Here is a 24,934-nt window from a genome sequence, read left to right as displayed (position 1 = left end):
TATTGTTGCAGTATTATACTGATTGAAGGGGAAGGCATTGACTAACTTCTGTTACGACTTGTATCCATCAACAGCAAAAAAGCCCCATACATCAAAGCCTTCCAATCCCTTCACTAAGATGATTATAATTTCCCTTTAAAACTATGCTACTTCTCAAGCTTCCCAAAAATTATTACCAAACTGAAACAGAAGTTCACCAGATATATCCATCACGGCTCACAGGTATCAAAAGAGAATATAAACTGGAAGGGCTCACACAAATTTGGAGAGATTATATACAAATGGATCAAAAAGTTCCCTTGAAGACTCATCCCCCCACCATAACTGACAACAGTGGAAACGATTCTACTATCACTATGAGTCGTTAAACATGAACAAAGTACTCTCAATGTACAACTCGAAACTCCAGATTCATTTACAGTTTTCCTTGCATGTTATATGTTTAAATACAGCAGCCAGCTCTCGTTCAAGTGTTCAATAAGGAGACAAACACTCTCAAAGCTTTGTTATAAAGTTTCTGCTCATAGGAGAACCCCTTCATCTTCATACCTCCCTTAGCTTTAAAGACAATATTATATTGGTTAAAATTTTAAGACGGTGCAACAGCAGATGGATTTGTAATCCACTGACGTTTTCTTGATGAAAGCAATTTCTATGCCAAATTGAATAAGAATTGAATGACAGTAACCAAAGCTCAAATAAGTCACTAGAAAGATTACACAACTCGCTTTCTAGATCAATTTATCTTCAATAAGTTTTAAGTTATAGACAGTAGATAGAGAAAAGGCATGAAGTCCCTTTGAAAAACATGAGCAGGAAAGCAACATAAATGTACAAATATGAACAGGCAGATGAAAAACAAATAGTTGTTTTTATGCTTGTGGATAAACACCTTGCAGGATGCAGGAAAGAATGTGAGAGTAGCATCTAAAGGGGGAAAAGTGAACTTCGTGACACAAAAATATATTTAACATTACTAAGCTTTAAGTGATTATGATTTTTCTAAGAAATGTGTGTTTTTGAAGGACCATCCATCAGAAATCAAGAGGATCATGGATTCTCATCCAGGCGCAACTCCAAACCCCACACAGACCTGTCAGGGAAAATCAGATGTATTGATTCAAAGTTTACCTCGACACTACGGCTCATTTCTTGTGCAGCTGAAAGCTCTGAAAGTGTGTCAAGAAGTTGCAAGTATTCTGAAAGTACTTGAAATGCCTGCAGTTAAACATTAAGTAGTGAGAAGTTGATGGCTCTCAGTGTCATGAACACCATCTCCCAGTAAGAATCCAGCCAAGTACAAAGCATGATGTGGGGAGGTCGATATGTATGCAGGTCATTGACCTCTAGCTAGCAAACAGGATTCTGAGAGACCGGCACTTAAATAAATCATTTACAAAAAAAATGATAAAAATGATGACCATTTTTAAGCAGATAAAAATTCAATGAAATTTTCGAATTTAAGTATTTTTATGAAAAACGACATAAATTCATACTCACACAAATGATGAATAAATATAGTTATAATAGTACTAACCTCCATTTCATTTGGTTTTTCCTTTTTTTTAAATATATGAGGAATTTTGGAAAACCCAAAAATGGGAAGAACAAAGTGGAATGAAGTGAGAACTATTCAACGGGGTTTCAAGATTTAGATGGAATGAAGATAGAAAATGGGTAAACATTCAAAATATAGCAGCAACAAAGCCTTAAAAATAAAAATCAAACAAAGTAATCAACCTTAGAGAAATTCCCTTCCTCAAGAAGAGTTTCAAGCTCTTTTTGCATGTCTTGAGCGTGGCATAATTCTGATAAAGCTGGAAGCAGGTCCTGCACAGCAGTTCCGAAATTCATACCAACAAAATAAGCAAGATTAATTGTCGTCTAACTACTACTAAGTTGAATAAAAAACCAATGCAGATATTTGAGACCTTGATAATTACAAATTTACAATTTGATGGTCTATTAATCATTGTTCATGGTTACATACTCAAAGTTCAAAGCTATTAAAAAACATCAGTATGTTTTCAAACCAAACTTCTGTGATTTTTTTATAAGATATAATACTCCCTCCATGTTTTTCTTCCCATTCCAATCTTCACATAATTCAAGAAAATGGGTTCCAAGTCTAATTTACCATTGCCCTCATTACACTTACCTCACTGACTTCCCTCCACCCTCCTCACCAACCCCACAACCCCCTTACCAACACCACCCTAGGGGCTAGAACCCATGAGGCCATTATCCTCCCTCGTTAAAACCACACACACCACCACCCCAGCCCATGTACAAAAGGATATCATTGAGTTGACGCTCATCAACAAAAAGACAGCATGGGGGTGACGCCCATATACAAAAAAGACACTCTAAATGGGATGCCCCAAGACGAAACGAGAAATGGATAGTTATGCTCTCACCATGAGTAATATTATCTACAAGAATAAGAAAAGACAAGCTCCTGTTTGGGTGAAGCATATGGCTCCAAATATATAATAGCTTCAAAAATAAATAAGAAACTTGATGCCTTTATGTAAAGAGGCAACATCCTCAAAAATACAATGGTCCATTCTAACCAAGTGCACCACCAAATAGCCAACACAACCATCATGAAATGCTTTCCTCTTATTCTCTTTTCCTCTGTCTAAAGTCAAACTCTAGAACTGTCGTCGTTTGAAACTCACCAATACAAGATCAAAGGGACAACTTCCAATCCATCCTTCTAGAAAAGTTTGCGGTTATTTAACAAGAATTTAAAGAAAGGGTAGGCCAATGACTCAGTTAATTATCCAGGTCAAAAGATATAGCTTTACACACGTGGAAATCCTCGATCTACCATCCAGTTCAAAGAATTGAAAGAAAAAAGGCTTTGAAAAAGGCATCTCAATAGAATCAAGACCAGATTGAATTCCAGAAATGGACTTCCAGAGTTCCACAAAGGTAAACAGCCTCTGGTTGATGCATTTGGAAACCCTAAGGGGAGTTTTTGTTGGTTTCAAGAATAGTCAAAGAAAATGTAGGTACTAGTCATGGTGCTTAAGGCTTCAACAACAACAACATTACCCAGTGTCTCAACGGCACCCACAAATTGCGAGGTAAGGGGGTCGGATGTACGCAGCCTTACCCTTGTGTTAACAACACAAAGTTGTTTCCAAATGACCTAAGATGAAAATTACGTCGAGAACTGCTTCATTAAGCTTATCATACAATACATATGCTGACAGGGCCATTGCAAAGTTTTAACGTGCATGGACGCAATTGAGATCGGAGAACCATCAGCACAACATATGGAATGAGATTATTCACAGTAGGCATCATTTTTATGAAATGCTAACCCAAAGGCATCCTGAACTCTAAAGCAACTTAGAGGAGCCTCAAACTCAAATCACCCTCAGAAACTTAAGTTCCATTACCATGCCTCACCTGGGCTCTTAATTTTTTAATGTACTAGTATTACATTTTATCCATGGTTTTCTATTCCAATGGAGCCAAAGACCCATTATTCTTTGGCCTCGAAGTTTGATGGAATAAAGCAAAATGACTCACTAAATTGTCAGCGTCTTATATTGTTGTGAATAGTGGTTGGTTGATGCAATTTTCAAAGCAATTTTTATCATGGGTAATCTGAAAACAACTTTTCTTAGTTTTTAACACAGGGGTATGGTTTCGCACATCTGCCTCCTCAACCCTACAGATGGCAGGGCCTTTGATGCATTGGGTTAATATTCTTATTTGTTCCATATTATCTTTGACTAGGATTGAGATGAGCACTAGCCAACACCACGTAATAAAATGATGCACAAGTGTGTCGTGTTTGAGGACATATAAACGCAACCACCTCAAGAGCTAGTTGAGGTCACACTTCTGACAAGATTTATATTCAAGTGGCCTAAATTTTCCGTCAATTCATCAATGCACAAGGATGAACTCGTTCAAGATGAAGTAGGACTTAAATCCCATGGGAAAGCAAATAACAGAAAACTATGGTCAATGGAACTATATTTATGTACATAACTACTTAAAGAGGTGAACGAAGCTCAACATAAAGTTGGTAAGGTCGGACGAGCTATTTACCAAATTGTAGGCGACAAGCAACAGCGTATAATAAAGCGTTGTAATATCACTTCCAGAATCTCTGTTTCAAAGAGCTACACGATATTATTTTAAGAACTTGATGATATTCTTTTGCTTTGGAATATGAGTCACTAAACTATTTGCACTTCTTTTATTATGAAGTAGGAGTCACCAACGATGGACTTTTCATATTGATCATCAAACAGCCTCTTTGCCTTTTCAACACAAAGGCTATAGGTAATATTGTTGTTTCTGCAAAACTATAAAGATTCTAGTACAAAATTCAATATTACACTAGATGTAGTATTGTAGTTTAATAACCAAAAACCACTTATTGCCTAAGTTGATTGTTGGGCATGGAAGGAACAGTGACGCTGCATCTATAAGAAAGATTGCCCCTACGTTGCAGGGTTTAAAGCAGGAGATAAATAAGAGTTCTCATAAATTGATGCATACGACGTTAATGTGTGAATTCTAACATAAAGGTGAACTCTGAATAATTTTTACCCATATGTATCTTTAGGAACACAATTCAATATCCTGAATAATGAACCGAAAACCTTAAGTGAGCTTACTAGTCTCAGTACATGAAATGATAAGAACTTTCTACCCCAACTTTTGAGTAAAAAAATGAATCATAAATCAAATAGAGGCCATTCATGTATACCAGAAGAGTTTGTTTCTTTTTTGAATTTGTAGTCACAATGAGATCCCTTGAAACCTCGTGCATAGAAGATGTCAGGTGCCTTCTTCCATTCTGCAGATGTAAATAAGTAATTACTAAATACTGATGCAGAACTTATGAGCAAAATAATTATGTTAGGATGGGATGCAAGAATGCAACTAAAGGAGAGTGCTTATTCTGAGAAGGGAACATCTGCACACATACGACTTTAAATGTTGCATATGCGCATATGCAAGTCAGAGAATCTTTTCTTTTCTTAGAGAGAATGTCAATAATTAGACAGCAACAACAGTAGGCCTACCATGCAAATTACAGTGGCAATCTTCAAGTCCCTCTCCAGTTCTCTTACTAACTGCATCCCCTTGACTAAAAACAGAAAACATCATTGAAACACATGAAGTTGCCATTCAAACCCCCAAAAAAAGCATTACATTGCAGTAAAATTACAGCCACAATTGAAACATGAAACTCTACTAAAGCAAAGTAATTGTGAAGCTGCAAAGACTTCCAAGACAACTTACCCATTTCTTCATGATGCTCCATGACATGGCGGGACAAACGTGCAGATATTGCATCCAGTTGGGCTAGTCTGACAGTCGCCTGAAAGAAAGCCGGAAAAAAAATGAAAAAGAGGGAGGGAGGGAGATCCAACTTATAATAACAAATGGAAATTTTCAACTCTAACAAAATTACGTTAAAGGTTATAGCTTAGATAGAGCACTTTGCTCCCAAAGCATCAATATATAAGAGACTAGCAGCACAAACAATGTTACAACATTGAATTCATAATGCTCATTACGAATCTTTGAAACTACTGATTTCTAACATTCTACACCAGTACACCCCAATGAGTCACCTGGGTAGGTGATGTGGTCTCTTTAGTGAGTCCGTCAGGCTGACCCTGTGATGATAGCACCGAGAGTTCACAATTCATTGTTTTTTATCTTTGTACCCGCAACCATTGCTCTTGACTAGGTAAAGAAGCATTTCGAACCTCCCGACTGATTCTAGCCAATTAAGTGCCTTAACAAAATTACCACTTAATCAGGCCGACATAGACATATATGAAATCTAGTGAGAGACATCTTTGTTGCCTTTTCAATACTATGTGACTTAAAGTATCACCGTATGCGCCAAGCTTTCTTCATAAATAAATTACATGATTTTTTGCAAGGATGATCTGTGCACTCAAGTATAATATATGTAACTCCAAGTAAATAATTTAAATGCAAGACAAAGAAAAGGTACAGAATTGTTGTTCAAATGGATTAATATCTTCGCGCTGATTTTAATTTTTTTCCTTTTGAACATTATGTCTAATCCATGAGATCAACCAATGTTTAGAAAACCATTGAATTAAGGATTGAGATGTAAAAGACAAAACCATATCAAAACCTAGTGTATTTTCATATGATAGAATATCAAGTAAAGGACACCATAGGGATGATGCTAGTTTATAAAAGGAGAGACGAATAGTTATCCTCTAGAAATACCCCAATTTACCTTATTTTCATAATGCTCCAGTTCATCTTCCTCTGACGGGATATGATTCAACACGTACATAACAGGGTCAAACTCCTGCTCAATAATCTCAGAATAACCTCTCATCAGTTTACCAAAACCTAAAAGACTGAACTCTGAAGTACATAAATTTACGTAGAACATAAAATTCCACTACATAGCAGAAGAAGTTTTTTTCTAAATTAACATACGAGCAAAAACTTAAGATGACAACATCAAGTTACTGTAATAAAAAAAAATTACAAAAATTATCCAAATAATATATAGAACGGTACTCTCTCCGATTCTTAAGAATTGCCCCCATTTGATTAAATAGTCCTCACAAATCATAAAAAGTGGGGCAATTCCAAAGAATCAAAGGGAGTATGTTATGAGCCTGGAAAGGAACAGCAGCTGAAGACCTGTAAATGAATCAAGTTTTTCAACAAAGTACCGAACTTTAAACATACCTCCTCATAGAATTCTTCCTCTAATTCCTCCACTATTGGATCGTTGGGCCTGCTTCCATATATTGAACTCAATTCTGCAGAACTTGACTGGAGACTTTGCCTTTGGTCCGGGGTCAGAGTTGCAAGAGCCCGAGCAACAGCTGCGGCAGCTGCTGCCCTAGCAGGAACCTACACGGAATTGTCAACCAATAGACTTACGAAAAGTAAAAAGGGAAAAAGAAACAGAACTCCCTTCCCCTAGTTATAGACTTATAGGTCGACATAGATCCCAAACGAAATTACTTTTCTTATATAAATAAGATAGAATAATAATCAAGAGACGCCAATGGGGGTGACGCGCATGTACAAAAGATATCATAAAGGTGGCGCACTTCTACAAAAAGACACACTGGGGTTGACGGCCATATACAAAAAGACACCCTAAATGTGAAGCCCATATATATACACAATAAGAGAAGGATTGTGTATAAATAAGAAGTTCTTGACATTGTTGGACATTGTCTAATTATAAATAAGTTCTTATAGCTGAGATAAAAACTACTGCACAGACAAAGGTGGTAAATATAGAGAGTTGTAATAAATATTGTACACATCGGGGTAGTTATTAACACATAATGCTAGACAGGTGGGGAAAGGGAACATGTTCCAAAAACATGCAAACATAGCAATGATATTCTCAAACAAGCTACTGCTGTTGGATGTCGATGACAATGATACAACAACAACATTACCCAGTGCCTCAATGGCTCTCGCAAATTGCGGGGTAAGGGGGGTCGGATGTACGCAGCCTTACCCTTGTGTTAGCAACACAAAGAGGCTGTTTTCGAATGACCCAAGATGAAAATTGCGTCGAGAACTGCATCGAAGGACCGCTACGTCACAAAAGAAAGAAGCGTAGCCACTTTAGTGAGCCATTTTGATTTATTCCATTATAATCCATAACCAAAGAGTAATGAGTCTTTGATTCCATTGGAAATATGGAAATATGTCGATGACAATGATATCTCAAAAAAAAAAGGCTAAGAATGCTTCATTATGTATCTGTCCTACAAGAATAAAGTCGATCCCCAACATATGTATATTTGAATATCCTATCCTCCTTGCCCCATCTAATGCCCGTATTTTTTCACACCCAATTACTCATATTGAAGTTTTCTTATGTCTTTATCTACTCCTCATAAATCTATAACTACGCCTCCTTTCAAACCTTCCTAGCAAATTGCCTCACTTGTTTGTACCTTGTATAGTTATACTACCTCAGAGAATTCACCGTCTCATATCCAAAACCCTTGAAAAATATTTATCTTTTTCCTAATTATTTCATTTTTCAACCGATAATTTCTTGTATGGTCACACAACCAACCCAGCATACAATCTCGGCCACATAATCTTAACAATGTGACACTACTTCAAATCTATGTGCCAACTAGGATCGTGAAATCTATAATGGCATTCTACAACATAATCCGTCCTACTTTATGCTCTGAGTCACATCTTCATCCCATCGTCTTCCCCTGGATAATAGATACAGGGTATTTTTTTTTTTATAAGTAGGATATAATTGATGGACATCAAGGCTGATTCCCATGTACAAAAGATATCATAGAGGTGGCGTCCATCAACAAAAAGACACGTTGGGGTGACGAAATAGAAAAAATAATTAACAGCTTAAGATAACATTTTCATCTACGGGGATCACACATAACTCTTACTTCTCAACAGTAAACATAGGATCCAAATATCATCAAGGTCCTACTTTGCTCAACCTAAAACCTCAAACCACATTTCCATCTTAGTTTGAACACACTAATTTTTCTCATTCAACATGATATCATTGGCACACACAAGCTAATTCCTTTGTCAAAAACTCTTCGGTCTTCCCAACAATCCAACATTTACAAGACATGGTCCCTCTTGTCCAACAAAGTGCTTCCCTTGATGAAAGTCATATCTACATAAACCCGAGATCTTCACATTTCCTAGGAGCCTTTTTCTATCACCACTAACAGCAATGACCACAATACAAACAAAATGGGCACAATCTAAGAACCTTAATGATCCGAAGCGCGCATTTGACCACATTCCATTCTACAACATAGCAATATCCCAAAATTATGATGTGTACTTAAATCAAACAAAATAACCTGCATTTGATCACATTGCACACCGTATTCTTCCACACAATTCGTCACATTCTATGCTATGAGTCACATTTTCATCCAACCGTCTTCCTCCAGAAAATTGATTACACAGTACTAAATCACAAAAAAAAGGTAACAACCTGGGATATTGTTTCCATCTATGTTGACCACACTTGACTCTTTATTTCTCATCACTAATTTATACTTGAGATCCGCATATCGAGTCTTACTTCTGCTCAGCCTAAAACACATTATTTCAATTTTCATCTCCACACTTCGAACTTAGTTTCAACTTTCAACACATTATTTTTACTCATTCAACACAATATCATTGGCACACACATACTAACTCTCTCGTAAGGAACTTTTCGGTCTTCCCAACAATCCAAAGTTAGTATACACACTTGCACTAGCTTCCTCATCCGTATCCTTGATAAAGTCTAACAAATTTACGAGTAAAGACCAACAAAATAATTCCCCTGTACCTTATCATCACAAAGGACGGAGATCTTCACATTTTCTAGTAGCCTTTTTCTCTTCACCATTAACACCAATGATCACAATACATTCAACATGGGCACAATCTAAGAGCTTAAATCATCCATACGCGCGCATTTGATCACATTACATTCTACAATACACCAATACCTAAATTATAATGTGTACTAAAATCAAACAAAATAACCTGCATTCGATCACATTGCACGCCACACTATCCCAATTAACAAAATCAAACATCAAGAAGAGCAAGAGCTAGAGTTACAACCTCAGGGCGATCCGAAGTAGATGGAAAAAGGCCGAGAGAACGAGCTGAACGAACAGAGCTAAGAATTTTCTCTCCTACTTTTGACAAATCCATAGAAACACGATCGTCACCGCCACCACTGTCGCCGCCGATACCAACACCAGCTTGAGGAAACAACCACAAAGAAGCCAAAAACAAAACCCTAGAACTATCAAAACCGGAAGAATCGATTAATTCGCCATTAATACTGTGAAGAAATGAAAGTGGACTTAGCAAAAATGGCGATGATAATGATCCTGGCTGCATTTCAGCTTCGAGTAAGATCGTGTAAGTTGGGAATAATTGTTAATTTATGCATTGTTTGATTAATTTTAGAAGAATTGGGGGTTGGGGTTTTGTTTGTTCTTGTTTGATTTTTGATTAAATCAGGGTGTAGATCTGATTATGTGTTTTGTGTAATTGTGTTATTTGTTGTTTCAATGTTTGGATTTTGTTTCCTAGTTAATGATGGAGATAATGGAGATTAGAGAAGCGAAACACAACAAAATTGAAACTTTTAAAAAAAATAAAATTATATTCGCTAGTTTTTATTCAGAGTATATTTTTTTACTCAATGAAATATTTTATATACGCTTGGTTAAAACTTAAAATTAATCATAAACTCCATTGTTAACTGGACAAGCGGTACAACCTTTTGAATTAATCAAATTTATTCGATTATAAATAATGATCGTAAAACAGTTATTTTGTTTAATTTGGGATTAGTTTTTTGTTAAGTAACTATTGTTATAGGGAGATTGGTTATTGGGTGTGGGAAACTGGTGGTATGGGTAGAGGATGAAAAGGGAAACGCGAAGCGAGCGAAGGCAGTGTAGGGGTGGCGCGGCATAAAGGTGATTGATTGTGGGTTCACTGGTGGCGCGAGTGAAAGGGGTTACAAGTAATAGTAATAGATTTGAAGTCGAGCATTGGTAGAGAAGTAGAGATGAAGCCTTGGGTGGGGGAGGGGGCAGAGTTGCTGTCAGTGAGGGGAACTCGGGAGGGGGAGTGTAATACCGCGGTTTTCTGGTCACAGTGAACTCGGTCAAGTAGGTTGTACTCGACCGACTGGGTCATCGAGTGCTTTTAGACAGACTACTGTTTTGGGTGCACTCGGCCGAGTTGTGAGGAACTCGGTCGAGTAGGGCGTACTCAGCCGAGTATATCAGGTACTCGATCGAGTACCCGGTCTGACGGGTTATTTTCCGCGGTTTTAATTAGAATGATTAAGGATCATATATTTATCATTTCCGTCATCATTAACATTTCATAATCACTTTTACAACCTAATTCACTCCTTAATAACCCTAATCAACTATCAAGCAAGGATCTATCATTTCGGTGTTCGGATTTCATAGTCCGCGTGTCTATCAGTTTGTAAGTCCTAGATTTCTACCTTTTTGCTTTAAGTCAATTTTGTTGCAAACCCTAAGTTGGGTTGGTCCTTTGGGAATGGTTAATTAGTGATGAATTATAAGTTAGTAATTGCTTGATTATCCTTGTTGGGTGACGAATTCGTAGAAGAACAGTTCTAGCCTTATGTTGTTGTTGATTTCAGAATTTTGCAAATAAGGTATGGTTTCCTACTTAGTCTTTGTACGGTTGATTTCAAGTATCGTGATATTGTGTGATTATATGTTGTAATAATATTGTGGAGATTGGTTGATTGGTATTGATTGTGAAGCCATTGTCGGGAGATGGTCTTCACCCCCATGTCCGCCTTTTGTGGCTCCCGTCACAAAGGGGATGTGCATATTAATGATCTGTGATCGGGCGTTGCGATGAGCGGGGCTTAGGTGGCAAGGTTGCGGTCTCCCACTAGCGGTGTTGGTACCTGTTGCAATGGGTTACCTGGCAGATCTGGGTTACGGCTCAAATAATGTACTTCTGGGTTACGGCTCAAATAATGTACTTGGAGGTTGGAAATTGTGTTGTTACAGAATTGTGTGGATGGTTTATTGTTATTGTTGTAGTTACTTGTTGTTGTGCAGATGACTGACCCCTTTCTGTTGTTGCAAAACCTGCGATGATCTATTGGGGGATGGTGAGCATATATCTAGCAGGTTTTGGTTGCTTAAGCTCTCTTGCGAGATGGATGGGATGTCGCTGAGTCTAGCTTTTGTCATAACTTCCGTTGATCGCTAGTAGACTTTATTTTATGACAGTTTGGTTGTATACACTTTTCATTTGAAGTTTCGAAGTTATAACTTTAATTGTTATACTTTATATATTTTCCGTTTCATTATGGTATCTGTGATGCTTACTACCTCGGGTAACTGAGATGGTAGCACTCTCAATTGCTAAGGTAGGCCGTGGTAAGGCACTTTGGTAGTTGGGGGCGTTACAGGAGGATGTGGTATCCTTCGTGAGGGAAAAGGGAAGGGTGTGGCGGCATCAAATAAGGGGGGAAGGGAGGGTGCGGAGTCGTGAGGGTCTGAGCGGGGAGGTTACTTTTTATAACTCTAGTCATGAATATCAAGCCAAGTACATATCAACTTGAATTTAGTTCAACGAGTCAAAGCCTATCAAACAAGAGGTCTGGAATGTGTAAATTTGAAGACAAACTTATTTAGTAGCAGCACTTTAGTAGAGTGGTCTACAGTGGCGCACCACTTACATTCATATCGCTTGATTTCGGTCACACGTAAGTTTGGGGTTCAAACAAGTTAAAGAAATTAGGAGCAACGTACCACATTTTAAGGTATAGATGTATTATAAGAATTAGAAATCATATATCGTTCTAATAGATTACATATATGTTTTACTCTAACTAAATAAAAATCTCACACTATACTTTTCTTAAATACAAAATTTAAAGAATATGCATTTTTTCTTAATGTGAAAAATATTTAAATAACATACTCCATCGTCAAAATAACTACAATTTCTTTTAATAGAAATATATGTAAAGCGAACCAATTTTTTTAGCACTCCATATAATCATAGACCCGTGCAGAAATTGCACGGTCTGCATTGATAAAATTTGTTAAACATATATTTTATTGTTAGAAAACCCACGATTAGGTATTATATTATGACATATTAAAAATTTGACTATAAGTCATATTTTTAATTTAAGAGAATGTAAACAAGTGGCCGAATTTTTTGTTTTTTTTTCACGTTCACAATTATTTTTTAACATATGTTTTGTATATTGTAATGTATATTTATGTGTTAGATATTTACATTGATTGATGTATGGTTGTATGTATTGTATCGACGGAGGAAAGAAATTATATCACTTTGACACCCACTACTTGCAATAGGGACCACTTTTTTTAAAAACAAAAAATTCTAAATTCAAGGGGCCAATAAGAGAGCTCTAAGACCATCCAAAGCAGTGATCACGCTAACTAGGTCACGACCCGATTTTACTCTTAATCCCACCTTATTAATCTTGACCCATTTTTACCCTCTCAAGCAGAAGGTCGCGACCTAGGTCATCAACCCAATCATTATCTACTTTACAACATTCCCAATTATTTTCCACATTCTCTACCCCACTTTTCTCTCTCTTACTTTTACAATTATTTATCCTAACATTTTATAAATATATTATTTATCTATTATTGTAAATATCTTAATAAAAAAACTACACCAATATTTTACGACTATATTAATCTTATGATGTACTTTACGGAAAAAAATATTAAACAACGTTCTAATTTTGAAAAGTGATTAGACGATTTCATTAATAATTAAAAAAAATTGAAAAACATGATTCGACATATAAAATACCACATACATAATTAAAAAAAACATTAAATTAAAAAGCATTAAATACTACGAAATTATAAAATCCATTAAAAGCAAATTCTAGTTACGAAAGTTTTCCCAAATATGCTCAATAAGATCATTTTTCAAAGTGTTATGAGTGGCATGATCACGAATCTCGCCATGAATTTCTACGAATCGTTCTTGCGTCGACCTTCTACGATGATGATATTCATACTGGTCATCAGTAGCTGAACTCGGATTATCTTCCTTAAATTCTTTGATGATGCTTTCATAGTTAAGATAAGTTTCTCGTTCATCTCAACTATCATATTATGCATAATAATACAAGTCATGAGAACCTTCCCCATCATAACTGGATCCCAAAGAAGACAAGGGCGTTTGATAAACGCAAATCGAGCTTGTAGGACACCGAAAGCACGCTCCATATCTTTTCGACAACTCTCTTGTCGAGCTGCAAATAACCGATGCTTTTAAATTTGAGGAGTATTAATTGATTTAACAAATGTTGCCCAACCCGGATATATACCATCAGCAAGATAATATCCCATATTATACTCCGTACCATTAACCGTGAAATTAATAAATTTGTGCGATTCTTCTAACAATTCATTAAATAATGGAGAACGTTGAAGAATGTTAATATCATTGAGCGAACCTGGTGTACCGAAGAAAGCATGCCATATCTATAAATTATACGATGCGACAGCTTCCAAAACAATTGTTGGCTTCCCACTTCTCCCACCATATTGTCCTGCCAATGTTGTTGGACAGTTTTTCCACTCCCAATGCATGCAATCAATGCTACCCAATATACCAGGAATTCCAGGTACCGAGTTTCTTATTTAATAAATAAATCCGAGTAACCAATTAATACAAGTCGAGTAACCAATTAATACAAGTAATTCCGAGTAAACAATTAATAAAAACCGAGTAACTTGTCTAATTCCGAGTAACCAATTAATAAAAATCGACTTAATCATCTAGGGTAATAAGCCATATCTTGAAACATAACCTTCTCACAACAGCCGATCGTCTTGAAACATAACCTTCAATTTTCAATCGTCTTCATCTTCAATCTCTATACACAGCCGATCATCTAATAAACCATCATCTCCATCTTCAATCGTCTCCACAGCCGATCATCTCCATCTTCAATCGTCTCCTTCTTCATCTAATAAACCATCATCTAATAAACCATCGAGATCTCCAAACACGATCTCCATAGACGATCTCCATACATGATTAATAACACGATCTATACACGATTAATACACGATCTATACACTATTAATACAAGATCCATCGTCTTCATCTTCAATTTATTTTTTGTTGCCATGGTTGCAGGTAGCCAATCTATACAAGATCGAGATTTTCAATGCCGGAAAAGCTGGTATGAACATCATCTCCATACTCGGAAAAGCTGGTATGAACACCACTTCCATACTCGAGATTTTCAAAGCCGAAAAAGCTGGTATGAACACCATCTGCTGGAACTCGCTTAAAATTTAATAAACTACTGGTTTTGTGCTGTTAAGATTAATAAGATTAATAAACTCGAGATTTTGTCTGCGTAATGTTCATCTCGTTTGTTGTTAAGATTAAATCCGAATATTTTATTCATCTCGTTTGTTTGTTCATCTCGTTTCTCTGCGTATTGTTAAGATTAAATCCGAAGATTTTGTTGTTCTTGTTTGCGATTAAATCCGTAGCTCACTTAAAACCGAAGATTCATGATTAAACAAAGCATTAAAAACTTAAATTAAAACAGAAATAATTACTTAAAGTTGGGACATATATTTGTCGATTAGCTTATCCTTCATTTCTTGATCTTTTGGGTTTAAATTTTATTGCGAGAGCAATGTGTTTAGCCAAATCATCTCGTTTTCAGTTCTCCGGGCTTGAATTCGTAGTTCTATTTTAAAATCTGCAGCCATTCTTTTTTGTCGAAACTCAACTTGCTCTTTCGTTGATAGTCTATTTCCTTCCATAACTGAGATATCACCCGGAGTAAACACCGAGTCGGACTCGGCCATAGGAGCTTTACCCTGCCTTTTTTTCTTCGCTACCTCCCTTTCTTTGGGTCGTTTGTAACCCTCGACATTTAAACTAGATGGGGTTGAGACATTAAAAACTAGACGGTGTAGGGACATTGACGCTTGATGGGCTAGAATCCATTTCCATCCTTGACCTTTTTTACTCGACCAACTAATGTTCTCACCAACATCGATTGGATTTTTTTGTAACTTCCATTTTGCATGCTTACTCATGATTTTATTGTAAACATGAAACTCAACAAATTCTTTATTACCATTCTCGTTACGAAACAATTTTTGAGCTAATTGTATAGTCTTCTATGTTAGTATCGCTTGCCGGTGGACGATTAACAACCTTAGAGTAGCAACCAACCCATTTGTTGACAAGGAAATTGAGTCATTTATAATGACTTCTCATTCCGTCAAGACTCCTAATGCCAATTTCAGCATCATTTTGATATTCCTTACGAGTTTGTTCATATAATTCGTAAACCGAATTCCACATTGTGATATATTTTTGGTTTTTGCCCACTATTGAGTGGGTGCTAGATAAAATCCAAGCGGACATAAGAGCTTCGTCCTCTTTATCCGTCCAATTTTTTCCGTCATTTTTTAAATTGGTGTGATTTTTTTTTGGATGGTGGTTTTTTGGATTTAGTTGCACAATAAAGAGGGGTTTCCGCTACAAAATCGCTAGTCGAGAGTCGAGACAACAACATCGGATTTCCAAAAATATCAAGTTTTTGGCTTAACTGGCTACCCGATAATAATTCGGTAAAAGTTGGAGTACTTTGATTTAAATCGAAAGTTGAATTGTTTGGAGATAAATAATCATAGGTGCCATAATTTGAAATATCATATTCATTTAAATCCATAACTTTTTGGAAAATTTGAGATGTGTTTGGAATTTTTTTTTACCGTGAGTAATGTTTTTATGATTAAAAAACTTTGGAAAATTTCTGATGTGTGGATTTTTTTTTTACTGTAAGTAATTTTTTTGTGAGTCAAAAAATTGTGACTGAGTAAATTTTGACTGAAGAAATCCTCTTTTTATAGACTTTTTTTAATTTCAAAAATAAAAAGTTAATTAATGTGCTTTTACTTTTATTGTTGGTATGTATGGATATTGAAATTTGAGAAGTAAATGAAGAATTAAAGTTTATCCGTGTGAATTGAAGAAGAGCAGTGGAGAGAGTTGAGCTGTTGAGTTGAAGAAGGAGCATAAGAGAAGTACAACAATAGACTATAGAGTAGTGTAGATTAGATTAGTGTAGAGTACTTTTTTTATTGTTTTATAATTGTTCAACCAATAGAAAATTGACACATAAGAAGGTCAATAAGACATCTTTTTTTATCAACCTTGGTCACAAATTGACCATTTCTTGTTTTTGGTCACAATTTATCCACCTTTGGTCACACATTAACACTCCTAATTACTTCATTAACCATGACCAAGCAAGGTCATGACCAAGCAATTGACATTACTTGGGGATGGTCTAAAAGACTCTTCTTTTATACTATGTAAATTTCTTTTAATAGAAATATATGTAAGTCGAACCAATTTTTTTAGCACTCCATATAATCATAGAACTCAGGTATCAAATGTATAATTTGGCACAGGGCCTCCAAATTCAATTGGACATTCCTCATGAATATACTTTAGAAAATATTATTTATAACCTGATATTTACTTACTTACGATTGTGATAAAAAGAAACTCGTTCATAAATTAAAATTTCAACAAAATATTAATAATAATATATAAATATAATAAAACGTATGTAAGAGACCGCTTAAAATTAAATGAAAAATACAAAGTGGAGAGATAAGGTTTTATATTTAATTTTAGTTTTGTCTTATCAATAGCTTCGTTACTTCATAGTGTGAAATGCTCATAAATTGTCTCTATGTCATTCTTCTAAAGTTAAAAGAAATGGAGAAATCATGCCTATAATTCAGTATTCATGTCTAATGGATGGTGTAATATTTTAATTTGTAATGCTCATTTCATGTATTCTCCACCAACCCTCTAAATTTTAGATTTTATCATATATGATACTTATTTATACAACCATTTTTCAAAACACTAGGCAAAATACAAAATCACAATGGAGACCAATGTTATAGTAATTGACAAAGATGTAGAAACGGATGAGATAGTTACGTTAATATCTCCAAAAGATTTAGTCCCTCCTGAAATTATATTTTTGTCAAATATTGACCAAGCAGTAACTTTTCCTGTTGAAACCCTTTATTTTTTTCAAGTTGAAGAAGACAAAAAAGCACCTACAAATGATATTGCTGAGAAAGTGAAGAAAGCAACATGTGAACTTCTTATCCCTTACTATTTTATGGCGGGTAGACTAAAATTTAATGGTGATTTGCATAAATTAGAGCTTGTTTGTAATAATGTTGGAATTCCTTTTGTTAGCGCGAGCTCAAAGCTCATGTTAAGTGACTTAGGAGATCTTTCTCTTCCTAACCCTACATTTGGTTACTTCATCCATCGTCCGAACGTATACGGGAAATTAGATGAAAGACCGCTTTTAACAATCAAAGTAAGTTCTTTATAATTAACTAATTTCATAATTTCTTACATGCTTATGAATGATATATTAGAGTCTCACATTATTACTCTCTCGTCCCGATCACTTGTTCATCTTTGATAAAAATACTTATCACAAAAAATTTAAAAGGTAAACAATTTATTAAGACAAATAGTGTGTTACATAACGATTTTATGCTTGTAGTTTGTGCATGAGATAATAGTTAGTGCACGTATATAATAAGAGCCGTTAAAGTTTTTGATACATCTCGATATGATACTTATCATGCTTGTTATAGGTTACAAGATTCAAGTGTGGAGGATTTTCAGTTGGGTTTTTAACAAGCCACGCAATTTTGGACGGCAAAGCTGCTTGTGAAATGTTTTTGAATCTCGTGTCAATATGCAAGGGTGAAGGCTTGAAATTTCCAGTAATATGCAATAATAGGACATCAATCAAAGCCAGAAATCCTCCTACAATCAAATACCCTCATAATGAATATATAATGTTACCAAAAATATCTTCTCTTGCAACTGCCTTTACTACCTCTTATGAATCAGCACCATCTCCATTGATCTTTGCAAACAAATACTCTCATAAACTCTTTAAATTTAATCTTCAAATGATAACTCTACTTAAAGATAAATCAAAGATAAAATGCTCAACTTTTGAGGCTATCATTGCACATATATGGAAGCAAAGAACAAAGGCAGTTTTCGACAAATCTGATGACTTGTCAACTGTTTTATTTGCAGTAGACATACGATCAATAATTTCACCACCTTTACCAAACGGATTTGTCGGAAATGCCGTAGTTACAGCTTTTGCCACTTCAAAAGTCAACGACTTACTAGAAAACCCAATATCATTTGGTGTAAGGTTGATCAAAGAAGCTAAAGAAAGAATAACAGAAGACTATATACGGTCGGTGATTGATTGGTTGGAAATTTATAAGGGTATTCCAGCAACAACCAATGGTAATTTCTACGTATCGGCATGGTGTAAACTTCCATTTGGTGACCTTGATTTCGGGTATGGACGACCGATACATATGGGACCAGTTCTAAGTGGAAGCGATGAGTTTGTGTTGTTACTTTCTGAAGGGAATGCAAATCAAAATAGGAACGTAGGTATAAATATATGGATGGGTCTTGAAAAGGAAAAAATGAAGAAGTTTATAACTTACGTGTTCGATATATAATTGAGATAATTACATCTTCTAAATACCTTAGTTTTAAAACTAAAAAAAATAGCTTTAAACTTGCAATAAATGTATAATGTTTTTATAATAATAATAATAATAATAATAATAATAATAATAATAATAATAATAATAATAATAATAATAATAATAATAATAATAATTTATTTGATACTTATGATCTTGTCATAGATTTTAGCGATCCAGTACTAAGAGTATATGGCTAGTATTATCGTACAATAAAGTTTGTAATTTTTATAGTTTAAAGAACTTTCGTATATTTTGCAAAATTGAAGTATTCAATTTTTAATTTCCGTATTAGGTACTTAGTTTCCACCAAGTTGAGTCTTGGTGTAATCAATGAAAAGAAGATAAAAAAAATACATGGGAATTCACATTAAAGAATAGAAAACGATATGAAAATCAACAATATTTTATATTAAGTGGTTCGTGTGTTCAATAGAAAAATGAATAATGAAAATGAATAATAAAGACATACATGAAGAGTGAACAGAAAAAAAAAAATCTAATGGTTGAGGCCAAACCTACAAAAAATTCTATAAATAACATTAAAGTAAGTAAATCATGCCAATAATATAAAAAAAAAACTTCATATTTTGTTATTAATATATATTTGAAGAGTCAATGTCATTAGTTCCCATAAAACACGACCCTTTTATGTGAATGAATACATCAAACTTCAAAGTTGGTTCCGACTATAATATGGTAAAGATATTTGCAGTGTATGACTGTTTGCCAACAATATCACATCGACTTTAGAAAAGCTTAATTAAGTATCATAATGTAACACTACGGATTTTTATAAGTTAAGTACTCGACCGAGTAGTGCCTACTCGGCCGAGTAATGTTAAAGGTGTATTCTGTTTGGCTTCTGCCGAGGAATACTCGGCCGAGTATGAGGAATACTCGACCGAGTAGAGGATACTCGGCCGAGTATGCTCTATACTCGACCGAGTACCCGGTCCGTCGAGTATTATTTCTGCAGTTTTATTTGGGAATGGTTAGGGCGTTATATATTACGATAAACAGTTTCTATTTACAATTTATAAAACCTAAAACATCCTACGACGCTCTAATCATCTCTGAATCTCTCCTTTGGGTGATCATAGCAATTGTATTCTTTCCTTTGATTCATCTTCGGTAAGTCCCCATCCTTATATTCAATGATTGATATTTAGGGTTTGTCTTTGATCATGAATTGGGGGAAATGGGGTTTTGCAGTTAGTGATTGGAATCATGTAATTGTTGTTGTAGGTGACGATGTGGTATTTGTTATGCATTTGTATGGTTGATTGCAGCGTAAGCGGATTGCGAAAAGGTAGGGTTTCTCCTACTCAGTACTGTTAATTGATTGAGATTGCATATGTTCATAATTGTTGTTATCTGCTGATCATCGGAGGATGGGTGTTGTGGAGACGGTGTTGGTGTGGTTGTGTTGTGACGGTTGTGGTGTTGTGACAATTTTGTGATCTTTGTGTGTGTGATTGTGGTGGAGTCACTTGCGGGAGTGGCTTCACACCCTAGTTCGCCCTCCGTGGAACCCGTCACGGGAGGGGATGTGCACATTAAGGGACAGGGATTGTTAGTCGCTCATTGATGAGCTGGACTAGGTGGGGATGGGTGCGGTCACCCATCGGGCGGCGAGGATTACTGTTGCGATGGGTAATGGCGGGGCTACACACTTCGGTGTGTAGTCGATTCTCGTGTGAGATCGATGATCGGTGGTGGTATTGTTTGTTGTCTTAGATTGATTGAGTAGTACTGACCCCGTTGTTGTTGTTTTGTAAAACCTGCGGTGATCCATTCGGGGATGGTGAGCAGATTTGACAGGTATTGCTTTTGGTGAGCTTGGGCGGTCATGGGGAAGTCGTCATCACCAGTTGTAGTATTACAGTCACGAGTCTTGGCTATGATTTTGTAGTTGTCCTCAGTTGTATTCACTTTATTGGTTTTGGTTTGGATTTGAATTGTTGTAAACATTAATACTTTTACAAGACTTCTAATAAATGTTTTAGACGGACGCTTTTGATCTATACTAACCTCGGGCAACCGAGATGGTAACAGCCTTTCATGCTTGGGTAGTCCTGGTAAGGTACCTTGGTATGAGGGGGTGTTACAAAGTGGTATCAGAGCCGACGATTCCGGCACCTAAAACTAATGAACCTAATGAACGTAGGGAGTCTAAATAAAATGAACCCGGGGAGAGTTGTTTGGAGCTACCGCAAAGACTTGGGAGACGTCCCGGAGTCGCACTAAGGCCCTTACGATCTCAAGCCGGTCACATGGGGGAAAACTGTTATATGTTTGCGTTATGTGTGTTTGATATCTATAGTTTGAATCTTGTGCATGGTTGGATTAAATGATGAAAGAAGTGGAATGTGATAGTTGTTGAAAGATGTATCGACGATTTGTTGATGTTGAAACTTTGAGCATGGAATATGTTGGCATGTTAAGTGTTGGAACATGGTAAAATATGAAAGGTGAATTGTGAATTCGTATATGATATATCTTGAACATGAAATATGTTGAGCATGTTACCTGTTTAATACGTGGCTTTCAAAAGGGTAGTGGTACATGTGTATATGATCAGGATAATGATAGTGTTTTATTTGTTGGTATAAGCATGTGATTAAGGTCAAGCGTTTATATACCTAAATGTCGTGTTTAATTCTCATGTGAGAATGATAAAAGTTCATCTATGTACTGGTATTTAGAAGTATTAAGTTTTTTTTGTTGCCTTATGCATGTTCAAGTTGTTTTGGCATTAGAAAGCTTGATTTATCTGTATACCGATTACGGAAGGGTTGTCTTAAAACTGTTATAAGTCGAGTTCGAGAAATGATATTGCTGTGATTCCAAGTTGAGGTGATAGCTTGTCCTCTTACGATTCTAACGATAGGTCACACGCCCAGAATGACCAAGTAACGAGTGAGATATGACTGTTTTACGAAAACTGGACGGTCTTCGAGAATGCGCCTATACTCGACCGAGTAGTCCCTACTCGGCCGAGTGTCTTTTATACTCGACCGAGTATTCCATATTCGGCCGAGTAATCTCTCTGTGATAATACTGTTTAGCGTCTGGAGTCGTGAACTCGGCCGAGTAGTCTCATACTCGACCGAGTAAGGTCTACTCGGCCGAGTATTCCCAATACTCGACCGAGTAATCCTTCTGCGGCAATTGAGTTGCTTCTGGAGTCGAAAACTCGACCTAGTAATATAGTTACTCGACCGAGTACCCTTTACTCGACCTAGTATGTTATGTATTCGACCGAGTACCTCGTTGGGCGGCCACTTTGAGTCGGTGGCTATGTTCTTACTTTTGTTTTGAGCCGGTGGCTATGTTTTTCATTGTTTTGAGTCGTAGGGTATATACACATGTATGTTTTGAGTCTTAACGCATTCTTTTATATGTGAGACGGTCTTGATACGTAAGTTACCGGAAGGTATGACATGGAGAATGATGGCTTATGAGGGACATGTGTTGGGTAAGGAAGACATGTGTTAATGTGGTTGTGAAGGATAGTGGAAAAAGAAAAGGGAAGAATGATGAGCTAATCGAGGTAAAGAGCATGTTTTGTGAGATACGATGAGTGATATAGTCGTGTATTGAGTAGTATATAAAAGTAAGTGTGACATTTCGGGATGTGTAAGGACTTATAGAGGGAGACGGTTAGCATTGTGTTGCTTAAGGATATATGTAATGAAAGGTTGCTTTAGAGGGATGGAGAAGAGGGGTATATAGTGAACTTAGATAGAGTTATGTCGCGACGTGGATTTGTAGATAGTGACCAAGTTTGGGAATTTGGAATTTTCACGATGTGAGCCTAGTGAGTAATTCTTTGGGCAACTAACGGTATGAGATGAATTTTGGTTTCCTAGTGATGTAAAAAGGGAGATGCAATTGTTTGAACTTTAAACGTTGATTTTATGGATAGATTAGTGACAATTGGGAGTTATAGTATAATGAGAGAAGACCCATGGTAAGAAAGAGTGAGATGATATCGACATAAAATAATGGGATTTGAGTTTGGAGCAATGTGAAGGTAACCGGAGCACTAGAGAGTTAGATAGAAATAATGAAGAGTTGAATTATTAAGGGAGTTTGTCGAGGGTAAAAGAAAAGAATAAGGGGAGTAAAACTAGGAACATGTTCACTGAGGATATGTGATATAAAAGTAAGGAATCGTAGAGATGTATGATACTATCATGAGGATTTGAGTTTACAGTTATATAGAAGTTCCAGGACAACATGATAATCATGAGTTTCGAGGAATTAAAGAAAGCAAAAGTTGGGTAAAGAATTTGCACGATATGAGATTTTGGTGGTGAGTCGGGTGACGATACAATTACGGATGGAATTGGAAATAGTGTTGAGGTGATTTTTGTTGATATATTTGATGTTTGTTGTTTGGGATGAGAACCAAAGGGAGGAAAAGGATTGTTATATTAAGAAGTGATAGTAAGAGAGTAGTCACATGAAAAATGTTGGTGTCATAGTATTGTCACTAGTGGTTGAGGATGATGTTATTTTGGGGAAGTTAGTTGTTCTAAAAAGGTTGTTTTGTGGAGGCTTGGTTGGTATGTGTGGTTTTGAGGGACTGTAAAATATGGATATATGAGGTATTCATTTGGTAATTGGGTACCGATGATATGACTACGTTCGTCGGGTGGTGATAATTGAGTGTATGAGAGGGTATGTTATGAAAGGCACCTGAGTTAAGTCCGGATAAGAGGTATTCTTTGTCAAGTGGTAACTTACGTGATCAGGATTGACTAGTTGGATGTGATTATGGGTCTATGATGTGTATAAATGTTTGTGTGAGGTTCGACCTCACGAGAAAATGTAGGGTGTGATAGTCTTTAAGTTGTTATATGAATGGTTGTGATAGATGTTGGGTACGACAATCTAATGGAATGAGGTTCAAAAGGTAATAATTTGGTTGATCTGGCATGGATAGTTAAAATCGTATGTGTATTGATGATACATGTTTATTCCGTGAAAAGGTATGGATGATAGGCATGAGACTCTTGTATGTTTATTCCGTATAATATGTTGTGTTATAATCTAGTAAAACGGTTTTGAAAGAGTTTTCTTGTTCGAAATGTCATCCGAGTCGGTGTTTATGGGAATTATATGTGGGTGTGATGTTTATCGATGTGGGTGTTGTGCCTCGGGTGGTGATCCGGGCACGGTACTTTGTGTTGTGATGCGGGCATTTTGCGCTATGATCTTGTTATTCTTTGCGGCGGTGTTCTGAAGCCGTCACCGGTTGTGGTGGAGTATACGGGCGGTTACGATTTGAGTTTTGAAAGTACAGACCAGATTATGCATAGATTGTTGTTTTTTATTCTTTGTTGTTTCTTGTGAATTTCGGTTAGACATGTAGACCGTTGTTTTGTTTGTTGATGTTTCTTACCAGTTTCAGTTTGGGAATGAGGGTAGAGTATGATATGAAAGATAGTTGTATATGTTTTCGTTGTTATCATGGTATAGTGATATTGTGTTGATGGGACACAGTTGTGATAGGTTGTCGAGTAATTTTGATCTTGTTCTAGATGAGGCTTTGGTAGACATGGTAATGGCAAGTGATTCGTAGAACATGTGTGGTAATGATCGATATATGCGGATGGTTCATAATCCTTTGTTGAGACAGTGAGTGTAGGGTGTTGGGTATTTAGGGTCGTGTTAAGTTATGTATGAGTCTTGCGGTAATGAAAGAAAGGAACTTGAGGATCTAGTGT

General features: G+C 36.1%; 2 protein-coding genes across 3 annotated transcripts in view; one reads left to right on the top strand and one right to left on the bottom strand.

Moving 5' to 3' along the window:
- Positions 1–10,127, bottom strand: part of LOC141611501 (uncharacterized) — a 28,067-nt gene extending 17,940 nt beyond the window's left edge. For both annotated transcript variants that reach the window (XR_012528635.1, XM_074430052.1), the window contains exons 1-8: positions 9,634–10,127; positions 6,727–6,894; positions 6,260–6,334; positions 5,278–5,356; positions 5,058–5,122; positions 4,739–4,828; positions 1,741–1,830; positions 1,132–1,218 (exon numbers count right to left, since the gene is read on the bottom strand). Coding sequence is in view for 1 of the 2 variants with exons in the window: in XM_074430052.1 (XP_074286153.1) it covers positions 1,132–1,218; positions 1,741–1,830; positions 4,739–4,828; positions 5,058–5,122; positions 5,278–5,356; positions 6,260–6,334; positions 6,727–6,894; positions 9,634–9,918 (939 nt within the window). In the remaining variant the exon portion in view is untranslated. The remainder of the gene's footprint in view (positions 1–1,131; positions 1,219–1,740; positions 1,831–4,738; positions 4,829–5,057; positions 5,123–5,277; positions 5,357–6,259; positions 6,335–6,726; positions 6,895–9,633) is intronic.
- A 7,373-nt stretch (positions 10,128–17,500) lies between these two features.
- Positions 17,501–19,429, top strand: LOC141611500 (acyltransferase GLAUCE-like). Its single transcript, XM_074430051.1, has 2 exons — positions 17,501–17,980; positions 18,267–19,429. The coding sequence occupies exons 1-2, from the start codon at positions 17,531–17,533 to the stop codon at positions 19,167–19,169; spliced, it is 1,353 nt and encodes a 450-aa protein (XP_074286152.1). The 5' UTR covers positions 17,501–17,530; the 3' UTR covers positions 19,170–19,429.
- Positions 19,430–24,934: the final 5,505 nt, after the last annotated feature.

This window comes from Silene latifolia, chromosome 11 (assembly GCF_048544455.1).
Source record: "Silene latifolia isolate original U9 population chromosome 11, ASM4854445v1, whole genome shotgun sequence".
NCBI lineage: Eukaryota > Viridiplantae > Streptophyta > Magnoliopsida > Caryophyllales > Caryophyllaceae > Silene > Silene latifolia.
Note: the sequence above shows the minus strand (reverse complement) of the source record. Positions and strands in the feature narration are given on the sequence as shown.

Coding starts and splice junctions, on each gene's coding strand:
- LOC141611500 (XM_074430051.1), top strand. CDS start 17,531: ATGGAGACCAATGTTATAGTAATTGACAAAGATGTAGAAACGGATGAG. Junction 17,981..18,266: donor GACCGCTTTTAACAATCAAA/GTAAGTTCTTTA, acceptor TGCTTGTTATAG/GTTACAAGATTCAAGTGTGG.